At 47.8% G+C, this 15,515-nt stretch overlaps 1 protein-coding gene across 1 annotated transcript; it reads right to left on the bottom strand.

The window, feature by feature from the left end:
* Positions 1-70: 70 nt before the first annotated feature.
* LOC118494544 (zinc finger C3H1 domain-containing protein-like) lies at positions 71-15,151 on the bottom strand (the record flags this gene model as incomplete). Its single annotated transcript, XM_035998845.1, has 11 exons — positions 14,439-15,151; positions 12,990-13,583; positions 11,782-11,975; positions 9,907-10,097; positions 8,235-8,476; positions 7,689-7,900; positions 6,903-7,026; positions 6,655-6,749; positions 5,726-5,908; positions 4,150-4,311; positions 71-130 (listed from the first exon to the last, which is right to left on the bottom strand). Coding segments are annotated over exons 1-11 (2,628 nt in total), but the record flags the coding sequence as incomplete, so codon positions are not given.
* Between the last annotated feature and the right edge of the window lie 364 nt (positions 15,152-15,515).

Below are 15,515 nucleotides of genomic sequence, written 5' to 3'. Positions count from 1 at the left end.
TTAAAAATACAGCTGGACCGGGGACATGTGTAGATTGCTGATGGAAAAAGGACGACAACAAATTGCGTGCCCCGTCTGACTCGTGTCCTCGAGTCGTTGAGAGAAACCACCACGACTTGTGTCGAGGCAGCTGCAGGAAACAACAGAGACACGTTATGATCATCATATCTGTTTCTCAGTCAGCTCCTGGAGACCTAGCTAACCTAGCTATTGACCTGGTTATCTTCAGCCCTTTAAAGACAGAAATTATAAACACGATCCCGGGGATGTCCCCTATGTCCTGAGTTTATTTTAAAAATATTTAAATTTTTTTTAAGTTTTCAGACTTTTTCTTCCTGTATATTCCAACTTTTTTTCTAAATAAGATTTATATGACTGGTTCCTAAAATTTTCCAACATTATTTTAAAATGTCACTATTTTTACTTATGACCAATATTAACGTGTAGGCATTATTATTCTGAATCACAACAAGTACTTCCCATGTTTGGTAAGGATGTGAAATCCTTTTTCAGCCGTTACACTAAAGGTTTAAAAGATATAAAGTGGGCCCTGAACGATTTTGAAATAATCTAATGCGATTTTTTCTCCCAATATTGCGATTGCGATATGCGATATCGCTATTTTTTTAAGCTCTTTGTCTTCTGTATTATGCAACACAAAGAATAATATAATAATTTATAGTCGAGACAAACACACAATTACACACTAGGCAGTAAATAAGTAAACAATATAGTATAGATCTAGAATATACACACACACACAGAGTAATTTTTACAGTGACCAGAGAGGAGCTGCCTCCAGCCCCTCCCCTCGTGAAGTTACTGCTGCCGTGTGTCTTGTTCAGAGAGGCGTATCGTGCGTTAGCATGTGCTGGTGTTCTTGTCAGAGAGGCTATCGTTGCGTAGCATGTGCTGGGTGTTCTTGTTCAGAGAGGCTATCGTTGCGTTAGCATGTTGCTGGTGGTTCTTGTTCAGAGAGGCTATCGTTGCGTTAGCTAGTTGCTGGTGTTCTTGTCAGAGAGGCTATCGTTACGTTAGATAGTGCTGGTGTCTTGTCAGAGAGGCTATCGTTGCGTTAGCTAGTGCTGGTGTTCTTGTCAGAAGGCTATCGTGCGTTAGCAGTTGCTGGTGTTCTTGTTCAGAGAGGCTATCGTACGTTAGCTAGTTGCTGGTGTCTTGTTCAGAAGGCTATCGTACGTAGCTAGTTGCGGTGTTCTTGTCAGAGAGGCTATCGTTATGTTAGCTAGTTTGATGGTGTTCTTGTTAGAGAGGCTATCGTTATGTACGCTAGTGTGCTGGTGTTCTTGTTCAGAGAGGCTACGTTGCGTTAGCTAGTTGCTGGTGTTCTGTTCAGAGAGGCTATCGTTACGTTAGCATTGTGCTGGGTGTTCGTGTTCAGAGAGGCTATCGTGCGGTAGCAGTTGCTGTGTCTTGTCAGAAAGGCTATCGTTGCGTTAGCTAGTTGCTGGTGTTCTGTTCAGAGAGGCTATCGTTACGTTAGCATAGTTGGGTTGTTCTTGTTCAGAAAGGCTATCGTTACGTTAGCTAGTGCTGGGGTTCTGTTCAGAGAGGCTATCGTTATGTTAGCAGTTGCGGGTTCTTGTCAGAGAGGTATCGTTATGTTAGCTAGTTGCTGGTGTTCTTGTTCAGAGAGGCTATCAGTGAGTTAGCTAGTTGTGGTGTTCTTGTCAGAGAGGCTATCGTTACGTTAGCATGTGTGCTGGTGTTCTTGTTCAGAGAGGCTATCGTATGTTAGCTAGTGCTGGGTTCTTGTTTCAGAGAGGCTACGTGCGTTAGCATAGTTGCTGGTGTTCTTGTTCAGAGAGGCTATCGTTATGTTAGCATGTTGCTGGTGTTCTTGTTCAGAGAGGCTATCGTGCGTAGCTAGTTGCTGGTGTTCTTGTTCAGAGAGGCTATCGTTGCCGTAGCATAGCTGTGGTGTTCTGTTCAGAGAGGCTATGTACGTAGCATGTTGCTGGTGTCTGTTCAGAGAGGCTATCGTGTGCGTTAGCTAGTTGCTGGTGTTCTTGTTCAGAGAGGCATCGTGCGTTAGCTAGCTGCTGGTGGTCTTGTTCAGAGAGGCTTATCGTTACGTAGCATGTGCTGGTGTCTTGTTCAGAGAGGCTATCGTTGCGTTAGCTGCTGGGGTTCTGTTCAGAGAGGCTACGTTACGTTAGCATGTTGCTGGTGTTCGTGTCAGAGAGCTATCGTGACGTAGCTAGTTGCTGGTGTTCTTGTTCAGAGAGGCTATCGTACGTAGCTAGTTGCTGGGTCTTGTTCAGAGAGGCTACGTTACGTTAGCTAGTTGCTGGTGTTCTTGTTTCAGAGAGGCTATCGTTGCGTTAGCTAGTTGCTGGTGTTCTTGTTCAGAGAGGCTATCGTTACGTGTAGCTGGTGCTGGTGTTCTTGTTCAGAGAGGCTATCGTTGCGTTAGCTAGTTGTGGTGTTCTGTTCAGAGGCTATCGTTACGTTAGCATGTTGCTGGCGTTCTTGCCGTGGGATTAACTGTACTAATAACACCGTTGAAACCCCGGCCACGCTGCTGTGAAAGCTCCCTGAACGTCATTTATCAGAGTCTGGTGTTACCCCTCTCAGTGGCAGCTCCTCCACTCATATCTTTATAACGGAGCTAACCGCTAACCGGAGCTAACCGCTAATCAGAGCATGGTGTGCTAACGAGCCTTGAGTTCTGCGGGTCTGTATCCATTAACTGCACGTATGGACTCAAGCCCGAATAAACCCTTAATTTTATTAAAATGGCTGTAAACGTTTTAAACTACAACTCAGAGTCTTTGAATGACAGAAATCAGCTCCAGGTACGCGTAGCGTTAGCGTGCTAGTTGATGCTTCTCTACGGAGTGCAGACTGATGCTCTCGCGAGTCATGTGACCAAATCGCAGCCTTGCGATGAAATCGCGTTTTAACATATCGTGATATTATCGCAAATGCAATTAATCGTTCAGCCCTAATTTAAAGTCCCACCAATTCCTGTTTAAATATTTAGATTTTATTATCAAATTATTCCAACTTTTCCCCCATAATATCCAACTTTATTCTAAACTTTTCTCCAGAGATTCCGACGTGTGGGCGCCGGGGTAGCTCGCCTGGTGGAGCGTGCGCTTAAGTCGCAGGTTGGGTTTGGACTGCGGCCCTTTGCTGCATGTCGTCTAGTCTAGTCCTGCTGTCAGAAGACCCAGCTCAGACTTTAAGATTCAACATTAGTCTGGGGGAGTCTGCTCTGGATTACTACTGACCAACGGCCATAGCTCAAATCACTCTACGCCATTGGATAGTCCTTCAACCAATCAGAGCAACGATTGGATAGTCCTTCAACCAATCAGAGCAACAATTGGATAGTCCTTCAACCAATCAGAGCAACAATTGGATAGTCCTTCAACCAACCAGAGCAACGATCTGAGTGACGTAGCAGTGACAGCGGCATCAACGTCATCGTGTTAAACCAGCCAATAGCGCGCCAGGTGGATAAGCCAGTCTATGATTGGTCCCAGCAGATTTGTAACAGGAGCAGGAGAGATAAGGTACAGGTCTCCAGCCTGAGCTGCAGGGAGGAATCAAACCCCTGGCCGATTGGCTGGGGTTGCCACCGTCTCCTCTCTCTCCCCTCTGATGTCTAAGCTGTCCTATCTAATCTAATAAAAGGCCTACAACTTGTTTCCTACAGGGTTCTCTCTCTCTGTGGTGTCTGCTGGGATTATTTTCTGTCCTGCGTCGACATAAGGCATCAAACGTGTGGCCGGGTTGACTCAGTGGTAGAGCAGGCGCACATATATTGAGAGGTTTACTCCTCGACGCAGAGGTCCAGGGTTTGGACTCCGACCTGTGATCATTCCCTGCATGTCTTCACCCCCCTCTCACCTAGCTGTCCTGTCAATATTATAGGCGGAAAAGCTCAAAAATAATCTTAAAAAAAAGAAGAACGAAAGCATCAAACATGCGGTTCAGATGAAGAGACGTTAAACATGATGTACGGTCCTGGAGACATATGCTCCATGGTGTTTTAAGCCCCCAACGTCACCTTCCAGGCAGCTAACCCTAATATAACCATTGCCACGCTGCCTGGAAGGCGACGTTGGGGGCTAAAAACACCAAACCCAGAAACAAGCGCCGTGATATGCTGTGTGCTCTCACCACCAGTGGCGCTCTGGCAGCGTGGTGTCCTCTGCTGAACTTGTTGCTGCGTGACGGAGCGACGGCGTTCAGGCTGACGGAGCTCAGGTTCCCTCTGATTGGCTGCTGGACGGCTGCAGCTGGAGGACAGCTGGGAGACGCAGGGCTGCTGGAGATCTGGTCCTAGAGACAGAACACACAGCAGAACATCACGCACAGTCTCTCTCTCACACACACACACACACACACACACACACAGAGCAGAACATCACGCACAGTCTCTCTCTCACACACACACACACACACACACAGCAGAACATCACGCACAGTCTCTCTCTCACACACACACACACACACACACACACACACACACACACACACACAGAGCAGAACATCACGCACAGTCTCTCTCTCACACACACACACACACACACACACAGAGCAGAACATCACGCACAGTCACACACACACACACACACAGAGCAGAACATCACGCACAGTCACAGTCACAGTCACACACACACACACACACACACACACACACACACACACAGCAGAACATCACGCACAGTCACACACACACACACAGCAGAACATCACGCACAGTCTCACACACACACACACACACACACACAGCAGAACATCACGCACAGTCACACACACACACACACACACACACACACAGCAGAACATCACGCAGTCACACACACACACACACAGCAGATCACGCAGTCACACACACAGCAGATCACGCACAGTCACACACACACACACACACACACACACAGCAGAACATCACGCACAGTCACACACACACACACACACAGCAGAACATCACGCACAGTCAGTCACACACACACACACACACACACACACACACACACACACACACACAGCAGAACATCACGCACCAACAGCTGACTTCAGACTTGACTCAAGCTCAAAGACAGAAACTAATGGTCCCTGAGCTCCACAGCACTGTGTATGTGTGGGGCCAGAGCCACACAGAGGGCCATGGAACACCACCCCCCCACTACACTCAGAGTTCTGCCTCCTACCATCAGGAAGGAGGCATACCTCCCGAAAACCTGCCAGGTCTAACACATACCTGAGATCATGGGTACCATCAGCTGTTGGGTTTCTCAGCAACCTACAGGTCGTCTGCCATGTCTGCCCACGTCACAGCACACTGACACTGCGTAGAGTGTACAGTGCATTTATGCTCTTACCTACGTATTACCTCATGTTGTTATGTGTTGTTGGGTGAATGTGTATGTGTTGGCTACCTGGTGTGAACCAAACTGCCCCTCGGGGACATTAAAGACATGTCAACTTGGACTTCCAAAACCTGACTGGTGAAGATGTGTGGCAGCAACACATCCTGTCAGTTTGTTCTGCTGCCCGTCCAGATTTAATCAACGTCTACTCTCATTTTACTACGTTTTCTGCCTGGAATATTCAACAACAAAAATTGCTGAAATTGCTTTTTTTCCCCTCAAAACATCCAAACTTTTGTCCCAGTATTTTCCCCTAAATATTCCAACTTCTGTCTTTAAAAGGTAAAGGTGTTAACCCTGAGAGCATGCAGCCTTCCTACCTCTGGGGCAGCCACTCTCTTGTTGGCCATGGACATGAGGCAGGTCTCCCGGAGCAGCATCTCCTCCTCCTCTTCCTCGTCAGCGAAGGGCGGTTTGGGCGGAGGCTCGGCCTCGTCAGGGGGAGGGGGGAGAGGGGGGGGCGGGGGGTGGAGCAGGGGGGGGAGGAACGGTTGACACAAGTCCTGACGGAGATAGGAAGAGAAGCCGTTACATCTCAGCCTCATTTCATCCCTCTGAGACTGGCTTCACTAACCTGACATAGGACACGCTGGGACATTCTTACAGGGCAACGAAGACGTCCAAAAAGGCCACAAAATACGCAGAAAATAGGCAGCGAAATACGCAGATAAATAGGCCGCGAAATACACAGAAAATAGGCCGCGAAATACGCAGAAAATAGGCAGCGAAATACGCAGAAAATAGGCCGCGAAATACGCAGAAAATAGGCCGCGAAATACACAGAAAATAGGCCGCGAAATACACAGAAAATAGGCCGCGAAATAGGCAAAAAATAGGCCACGAAATACGCAGAAAATAGGCCGCGAAATACGCAGAAAATAGGCCGCGAAATACGCAGAAAATAGGCCGCGAAATACACAGAAAATAGGCCGCGAAATACGCAGAAAACAGGCCACGAAATACGCAGAAAACAGGCCACGAAATAGGCAAAAAATAGGCCACGAAATACGCAGAAAATACGCAACAAAATAGGGGAAGAAAACATTTAAAAAGGTGACAAAAAAGCACCAAAAAATTAAAAAAACACGACAAAAAGGGAATGAAAACCCAGAAAAAGAGCAAAGATAATAGTGGACCATATGACAGTTCCTAACATTGGCCATCAGATTGAAGAGGAAGAAGAGGAGGAAGAGGAAGAAGAGGGGGATGAAGAGGAGGAAGAGGAAGAAGAGGGGGATGAAGAGCCTACCAGTCCTAGCGGAGGGCAGTCAGCGGCGTACAGCGCCAGGCGAGGGAACACTGCCGGGTCGTCTGGAGGCTGAGAGCTGTGAGGAGGAGACGCCACTGGGACACAACAACAACAACACAACATTAGCTACACAACATTAGCTACACTCAGGTTTACTGCTGCTGTATGAGACAGACATACAGAGAGAGAGAGAGAGAGAGAGAGAGAGAGAGAGCGACAGACAGACCGACAGACAGATGTGGTCTCACCTGGCGAGCCCGTCTCACTGTCCGTGTCCATGGCGACCTCGTCGTAGTTGTCGTACTGGTAGAGGTTCCCCGAGGCGTCCAGACCCTGTTTCCCCGCTGACTTCCTGTGCTCTCGGTCTCTGGACTACACACACACACACACACACACACACACACACACACACACACACACACACACACACATCAGAAACACACTCTACCTCGGGGTCTGATGGAACAATAATCTCTGAACCTGGTCCAGTATTAAACCAGAACTAAGCTGTAATGTAACCCTACAGGACTAATGTTCAGCAGCAGTTAGAGTCACTAACCCACCAGACTCCATGTAAATAATCAGGACTTTTATCATCGTAAAACACACTTCATTCAAAGTGGACAGAAACTAAATCAAACTATCAAAAGCTGTCTTGGTTCATCTTTCCACTGTTCCAACAATCACCACTCTGGTTTGGTTGAAATAAACCCTAAATTCACCCATTTACATGTGGAGATATGCTGGCTCTATACACGCTAAAAGTCCTGATTATTTACATGGAGTCTGGTGGAAATATACTGGCTCTATACACGCTAAAAGTCCTGATTATTTACATGGAGTCTGGTGGGTTTGGTGATGGTGATTTCGGGGCTGTTTGATGTTAAACTAAAAGGATCTTACTCTTTAACTAAAAGGTCTATCATAATCTGAGCCCGTCAGAACTTTTAGTGGACACTAAGTGATGGTTTTAGCTTGTTTCTTTAGGTTGAAAGAGTTCCCTAGGTATTAAAAGAAGCTGGTCTGAGTCTCACTTTGCTGCGCGTCCTGGCCTTCCCTCCCACCAGCTTCATGAAGCGGTTGTACTGCTCGTCCTGATTGGACAGGTCTCGGATGCGTCTGATCTCGTCCTCTCGTTTGCGTCGCTCCTCCTCTTCCTGTCTGCGTTTCTCCTCCTGCTCCCTCTGCTGCTGCAGCTTCCAGGTCCTCAGCTGCTGCTTCCTGAAGGCCTGCTTGGCTGCCGAGCCTGGCGGGAACCACCAACATTATCAGTGTTAACCATTACCACCAGGTCTGCCCTGCTGTTACAGAGTCCAGGTGCAGCACCCCCACACCATTTTTGAGTTATCTGCTCTAGCTTCTCCAATATTCAAGACATAATATATGTCTGATTATTATTATTATTATAATAATACGAATGTTTCCATGCTGGGCAGTGAAGATGCAGTGTGTGTCCAAGACTCAGCAGTATAATCTTTGTGACTTTGTGAGTTTTTTGTATGCTGTTAATCTGAAAAAGGCTATTCCATGAGTGGGTAGTAAGATAAGATAAGACAGTAACCCATGAATGAGCGTCTCACCGGGACTGATCATCTTCTTGGCTGCGTGGGTCTTCCCAGCAGCGCTGCGTCTCTCCGGCGGGGCCTTGGGGCCTGGTTTAGGGCTGGCTTTGGGCCGGTCCCGGTCTCTGTCTGCAGCTCTGGGCCCGGCCTTGCTCCGATCCCGATCCTTGTCCAGAGCTCTGGACCTGGTTCTGCTCCGGTCCGCAGCAGCGGAGGCAGCAGCAGCGGCGGAGGCAGAGCGGGTGGTGACTCTCTGCCTGCTGGTGGGGGGGGAGGAGGGTGGTGAGATATTTAATCATGTGTCATGCCTAGGGTTAGGGTATGGTTTGGTTTTTTTCCAATACCGGTGCTAAAGCGGTACTTTTAAAACAGTGCCGGTGCCTAAACCGATACTTTTTAAGAAAGTTAAAAAAAGAAGGGTACTAAACAACAGTCGGCGACATTTAAGAACAACTTGTTGATTACTACGACCATATGGTCAAAATTAAATGATTTAATAGTAATGTAATAACTATAACTTATAATAAACAATCACTTATTTCATCAGTAAATTGCTGCTGAATGACAAAAACCACCAGATGGGAAAAGGGTATTTACAATAACTTTGAATGCACCGCGAGGCTGTAGGTTACCAGTTTCAGTGAACGCACCGTCTGTGTTTCTCCGACGTCGTCATCTGCTGCTGCAGAGCAGACTGTTGAAATACAGTCAGACTTTACACTGTTTAACGTTAGCTGTCAGCATTTAACCTGTTTAATCCAGCTGCTAGCTAAAGCTAGGCTAACGTTAGCTGCTGTTGAGTGGAGTGGAAAGTCAGGCACCCAAATTTTCGTTCTTATTCGGTCTCGTTACTACCGTTTAGGTCGGAACCGGTGCCCTGTTGGCACCGCGTCTCGGTACCCAACCCTAGTCGTGCCACTGAGTGGCCCATCCCACAACACACTCTACTCTGCACAAACTAAAGAATAAAGAATATTCCAGCAGCCACAACACGGCAGTATTACCCAGAAATAGTGACGCACCGATGTGAAAACTGTGGCCGATACCGATAACCGATATTAATATTGATGTTGTGACCTGTGTGCAAAATATGACTGTCATCAGATTTTCAGAAGAAAAAATGAATATTTATATAATTATATATAATTTGACATCGAACCGATACGAGGTGTTAAAAAAATGACCATATCGGCCGATGTTATATCGGCAGCCGATATATCGTGCACCACTACCCGGAAACCAAATAAATAAACATTTCATACATAAAACAGGACATATACAGAGAGATATATATATATATATATATATATATATATCTATCTATCTATCTATCCTGATTTCCACCGACTGACCCACAGACAGCCGGCTTGGTATGGATGATTCTCTGTCTGGGACAGACTTTCCCAAGTCCAGGGCTCTCAGGAAGGTCACCAGATGGTTGAAGGTGCTCTTTGGGGTCGGGAAGTCAATTAAGCGTAGAAACAAAGAGTCCAAGGCACTGTCCTTCAAATGATTCAAGAAGCCTTGACCTGACTGGCTATTTCAGAATAGAAAGGTTCTGAGACACGGGGAGAAGCAACGCAGCACAGCCAGCCTCCTTCTCCCTGTGTCTTTACAGCCAATCAGATACAGCCTCGTCTAACACTACTCTGACTGAGCAGCGATCCTATTGGCCGGGGGATCCTCCTACCTGCCGGGTGGCGTGGTGGGCGTGGCTGCAGGGCCGGCGCTCTTCTTCTCCTGGACCACTTTAGTGATGCGGTCTTTGCTCTTCTTCATCACCTGCTGCTCCTTCTGCTGCCACTTCTTACTGGCCGACTGGAGCGCCAGGAGGCGCAGCTGCAGCTCCGACAGCTCCTCCTCCTCCACCTTCACCACGGGCTGAGACACAGACACACACATTACACAGCTGCTCCTCCTCCTCCTCCTCCTCCACGGGCTGAGACACAGACACACACATTACACAGCTGCTCCTCCTCCTCCTCCTCCTCCTCCTCCTCCACGGGCTGAGACACAGACACACACATTACACAGCTGCTCCTCCTCCTCCTCCTCCTCCTCCTCCTCCACCTTCACCACGGGCTGAGACACAGACACACACATTACACAGCTGCTCCTCCTCCTCCTCCTCCTCCTCCTCCTCCTCCACGGGCTGAGACACAGACACACACATTACACAGCTGCTCCTCCTCCTCCTCCTCCTCCTTCACCAGACACACACAGACACACGGTGGATGCAGGAAAAACCGGAGCTGAGAGTATACAGGAGGAGCTGACAGCTACGCTGGTTATTGTGAGTCCAATGATAAGTCCAGTAAGTCCTTTATCAAAGCGTATGACTGTGTGTCCCAGGCCAGGCCAGGCCAGGCCAGGCCAGGATAGGACGTTAACTAACAACGTTAACTGTTTTTATGTTTAACGTATTCTGAGCTGTAAGAGTTCCTCTCTTTTTCTTTTAAAGGATACATTTCTCTAAGAGCTACACTGAAGTTGGCAGTTTGATGAATGCAAGTTATTTCAATTGATATTCTGTAATATTTCAATCTTCATGTGCTAAAAAGGCACCTAAGTTCCTGTAGATGGCAATACACATTCTCCTTTTCTTGCCAAATAAATGAAATGCATGTTGAAATCATCACTGTCTTCCCTCTCGCTGTATCAACATCTCAGCCAGCTCTCCTCAGAGACGGTCCCAGTAATGGGCTCAAAGTCAAGTCAGATTCAGTCTGTGCATGATTACATGATAGAACTATATCATTATTTAATACTGTGTCCTACATTGTGGATAATTAAGCTATATATCATATGCTGAAGTATATCTCTGGAGTGGTAAAGATTAAAAGAAAAAATAACAAGAACCGTACAGAACCGAAAACTGTGATACGAACCGAACCGTACCACCCCTAGTGTCTGTGTGTGTTTGTGTCTGTCTGTCTGTCTGTGTCTCTGTGTGTGTGTCTGTATCAGTGTGTGTGTATGTGTCTCTGTGTGTGTGTGTCTCTGTGTGTGTGTGTGTGTGTGTCTCTGTGTGTGTGTGTGTGTGTGTGTGTGTGTGTGTCTGTGTGTGTTTGTGTCTGTCTGTCTGTCTGTGTCTCTGTGTGTGTGTCTGTATCAGTGTGTGTGTATGTGTCTCTGTGTGTGTGTGTGTCTGTGTGTGTGTGTGTGTGTGTCTCTGTGTGTGTGTGTGTGTGTGTGTGTGTGTGTCTCTGTGTGTGTGTGTGTGTGTGTGTGTCTCAGTGTGTGTGTGTGTGTGTGTGTGTGTGTCTCTGTGTGTGTGTGTGTGTGTGTGTGTGTGTCTCTGTGTGTGTGTGTCTGTGTGTGTGTGTCTGTGTGTGTGTGTGTGTCTCAGTGTGTGTGTGTATGTGTGTGTGTGTCTCTGTGTGTGTGTGTGTATGTGTGTGTGTGTCTCTGTGTGTGTGTGTGTATGTGTGTGTGTGTGTCTCTGTGTGTGTGTGTGTGTGTGTGTGTGTCTCTGTGTGTGTGTCTCTGTGTGTGTGTGTGTGTGTGTGTGTGTGTGTCTCTGTGTGTTCTTGTTTATAGTGCGTGTTGGGGCCGTGCATCTCACCTTGTCAGGAGAGAGGACTGAGTCCTCGCTGGAGGCCGACGACTCTCTCCGACACAAACAGCGTTTAGCTTTCTCTTCTCCATCTGCTTCCTCTCCGCCGCAGCACACGCACGCCGTCTTCTTCTTCTTCTCCTCCAACTCTTCTTCAGCTTCTGCTTCAGCTTCTGCAGCAACTTCTTCTTCCTCTTCTTCACCTTCACAGGGAGAGAACCACACAGACTCAAAAGAACGTCAGAAACAGCAACAGCCCAAAAACGGCAAGAATACCAGATAAAGGGTCCCAAAGATCCCCCGCGGAGCCTAAAGGTCATTTAGCGTAACTTCCGGCCGTAGCTGTAACATCTAGGGCTGCACGATCTATACTAACTAACCCTAACCCATCGTCAGAAATCAGCTGGTGTAATAAACACTTAAAGTTCACTTAAAATATAACGGCCACTCTCTTTAGCGCTGCCTTTTTGTGTTCAATTAGATTCTCAATTAGCCTGGATGCCAGCCGAACTTAGCCCCGCCCACAGCATTTGAGGTGGGAAGTTGGGTTTGGACGTGATCCGTAGTGGAGCAACTGTGCTCGACCAGAGCTGCTTGGACCAATCAGATTGTCAGGGCGGGCTTTACACGATGACGAACAGATGACCAACCGTAACGTAAAGCCTGCCTTTGACTTGCAGCTTCTGTGACGTCTGTCTCCGCTCTGATTGGTTGTAGGTCTATCTGTTACTCTGATTGGTTGTAGGTCTATACGTTACTCTGATTGGTTGTAGGTCTATACGTTGCTCTGATTGGTTGTAGGTCTATACGTTGCTCTGATTGGTTGTAGGTCTATACGTTGCTCTGATTGGTTGTAGGTCTATACGTTGCTCTGATTGGTTGTAGGTCTATACGTTGCTCTGATTGGTTGCAGGTCTATCCAATGAGTGCAGAGGCATTTTGTTTCCTGATTGGTTGAAACACGGCCCATAATCCGCCCAATGGAGCAGAACCAGACTCAGAGTCTGACTAGAACCTCAGGGAGGACCACGTCAGGACAGTTTTCAGTTTGTTCAATAAAAGAAAGTTGGAAATGATTTCCTGTCGTTAGTTTTAAATCCAACGAGCAGTTTGAAAGCAGAGAACATATAACAACGATATTTACCAACGTTAGTGCATATTTCCCTCATATGGTGCAGCCCTAAAAACAGCTCTCTTCCTGCTTCCTGGTAGCTTACCGTCCCTGTCAGCGGCTCCTTTCTGGTCCTCGCCCCCCTTGGTCCTCAGCTGGTCCAGGCTGGCGGGCCGCGGCAGCTTCAGGCGCAGAGGCTTGATGTTGAACGCCTGGAAGACTTTCTTCTCTTTCTCCTCCAGCTGGGCTGCTTCCTCTGCAGCTGCAGCTGCAGCCAGACCTGGACCCTGAGTCTGAGCCAGACCTGGACCCTGAGCAGGACTCTGAGCCTGAGCCTGAGCAGGACTCAGAGTCTGAGCCAGACCTGGACTCTGAGCAGGACTCTGAGCCTGAGCAGGACACTGAGCCGGACCTGGACTCTGAGCAGGACACTGAGCCAGACCTGGGCCCTGAGTCTGAGCCAGAGCAGAATCCTGAGGCTCTGGGTCTGGTCTGGGGTCTGTAACACTGGCAGGAGGGTCTGGCTTCTGGTCCCCTTTGGGCTCCAGAGCCAGGGTCTCCTCTTTGCGGATGCACTCCAGCTCCAGCTGGATCTGCTTATACTTGGACAGAAGGTCCTCGAAGGACTCGTCAACACTGTTGTCTGGTTTAGAAACACTGTGAGCGGGTTTCCTGCCCGGGTTCCTCCCCGCCTGCTTCTCTGAACACACACACGTTAAAGAAAGTCACCTGCTCAGCACTTCCTCCGTTAAAGAGATAGATCACACACACGTTAAAGAAAGTCACCTGCTCAGCACTTCCTCCGTTAACCTGATAGATCACACACACGGTAAAGAAAGTCACCTGCTCAGCACTTCCTCCGTTAAAGAGATAGATCACACACACGGTAAAGAAAGTCACCTGCTCAGCACTTCCTCCGTTAACCTGATAGATCAGATCCACCTTAGTGTCCACTCTGGGGAACATGTTGGGCTAACCCCCACACTGCTGCCATACCATCACTAACACACTGGACAGACAGACACACAGACAGAATACATACAGACACAAACACACACACAGCAGACAGACACGTACTTGGTTACATTCCACTGATAAGATGTCATCGTTTCATAAGTTTCATTTCCTGTCAAACACGTTCACAGCTGAGCAGAGAACATGTAGTCCATTATTATTATATTATTATTATTATTATTATATTATAATAATAATTATTATATTATTATAATAATAATAATAATTATTATTATTATTATTATTATTATTATTATTATTATTATTATTATTATTATTATTATTATTATCATCATCATGTAGTCCACCCAGGAAGCTGATAGCTTGGATGTAATTAAGCACTTTACTCAACTTTAAGACTTTCCTTTCCTAGCGGAAGTTAGCATGCAGCCCGGTAACCGTGTCTACAGTCTAGGGTCTACACGGTGGTATTAGCATAGTAACGGCTCCCAGGTTCAGTACGTGACATCAGGAAGATCTCTGCTGACCTGGAGGTTAATTTAATCACAGTAACTCCCTCATGGAGTCAATGAAAGGATACGTTTCCTCGAGGGAGAGTCCTTCGTGTTACCGTGACTCTCTGCGGGCCCGTAGCGACCGCCGGGGGGACCTCGGCTGTTTCCGCCGCCCCGGCCGCCTCGGCTCCATCCCCCGCGGCCACCGTTCGGCATGGCCCGGTGTCGGAACCGGCCCAGGGCGCCGTGGCTGCGCTCCCAGAAGCTGGTCCTCGGGTTCGGGGCTCCGTGGGGCCCGAGAAGCGGCAGCGGCGCGTTGGACGCGGCGGGAGGCCGTTCGGGCCCGCTCGGCCCGCACTGCTGCCGGTGGCTCAGGGGAACGGCTCGTGCGCGTGAGGTCCGCGGTTGTACGGTGGCATCAAGTGTCTGAAGTCCGCGGCGGGTGGCCCATGTGTGGCAGCATGTTGTGCGGGCGTTGGTGAGGTTTTCGAGACCGTTGAGAAGCGCCGCGGCCGCGACCGCGGCCGCGAGCGGCCTGCTCCCGTTACCATCCCCCCGCCGGAGCGGCACACTCTCCTCGGTTTCATCATCGCAGATCTCTCCGTCTTCCAGCTCGCGCTCCTCTCTGGGAGACCGGCTTTCCGTGTTTAAATCCATCTGGTACTAACGTCCAAACTAACGGCTGTCTGCCGCTGTCAACTCATCGGACTGAAGCCGTTAAATTCATGTTTCACCGGACAAACAGTCGGTAATCGGTCCGCTCTGTCGGCTAGCTAAGACAGCTACTAGCGGCGTCTTCTCTGCTATGCTTCTCTGCTGACTGCTGCTCTCATCCAAGTCTCGCGATACAGAACGAGACTGGTGAGGCAGGAAGCTGTCATATAAGGAGCAAGAAGAAGGAACCTTTTTTCTTCAATGCTTTCAAATACAAAAACATTTTATATCGCTTAACTTTTTATAAATAATTATAAGCAGCATAGAAATAAAATATAGGACATACAAAATAAAATAAAACAATAGAAAACAGTATGAAGACACAAACACTTTTACTACATTTGTTTTAAAGACAACCAAAGCTTGAAGTAAACTTAAATAAACGACATTTTGGAATATGAAATTTACGAATATATTTACGAATATATAATATATATATATATATATAT

Source organism: Sander lucioperca, unplaced genomic scaffold (genome assembly GCF_008315115.2).
Source record: "Sander lucioperca isolate FBNREF2018 unplaced genomic scaffold, SLUC_FBN_1.2 Unpl_19, whole genome shotgun sequence".
Classification (NCBI taxonomy): domain Eukaryota; kingdom Metazoa; phylum Chordata; class Actinopteri; order Perciformes; family Percidae; genus Sander; species Sander lucioperca.
This window is presented reverse-complemented; position numbering and strand designations above follow the sequence as displayed.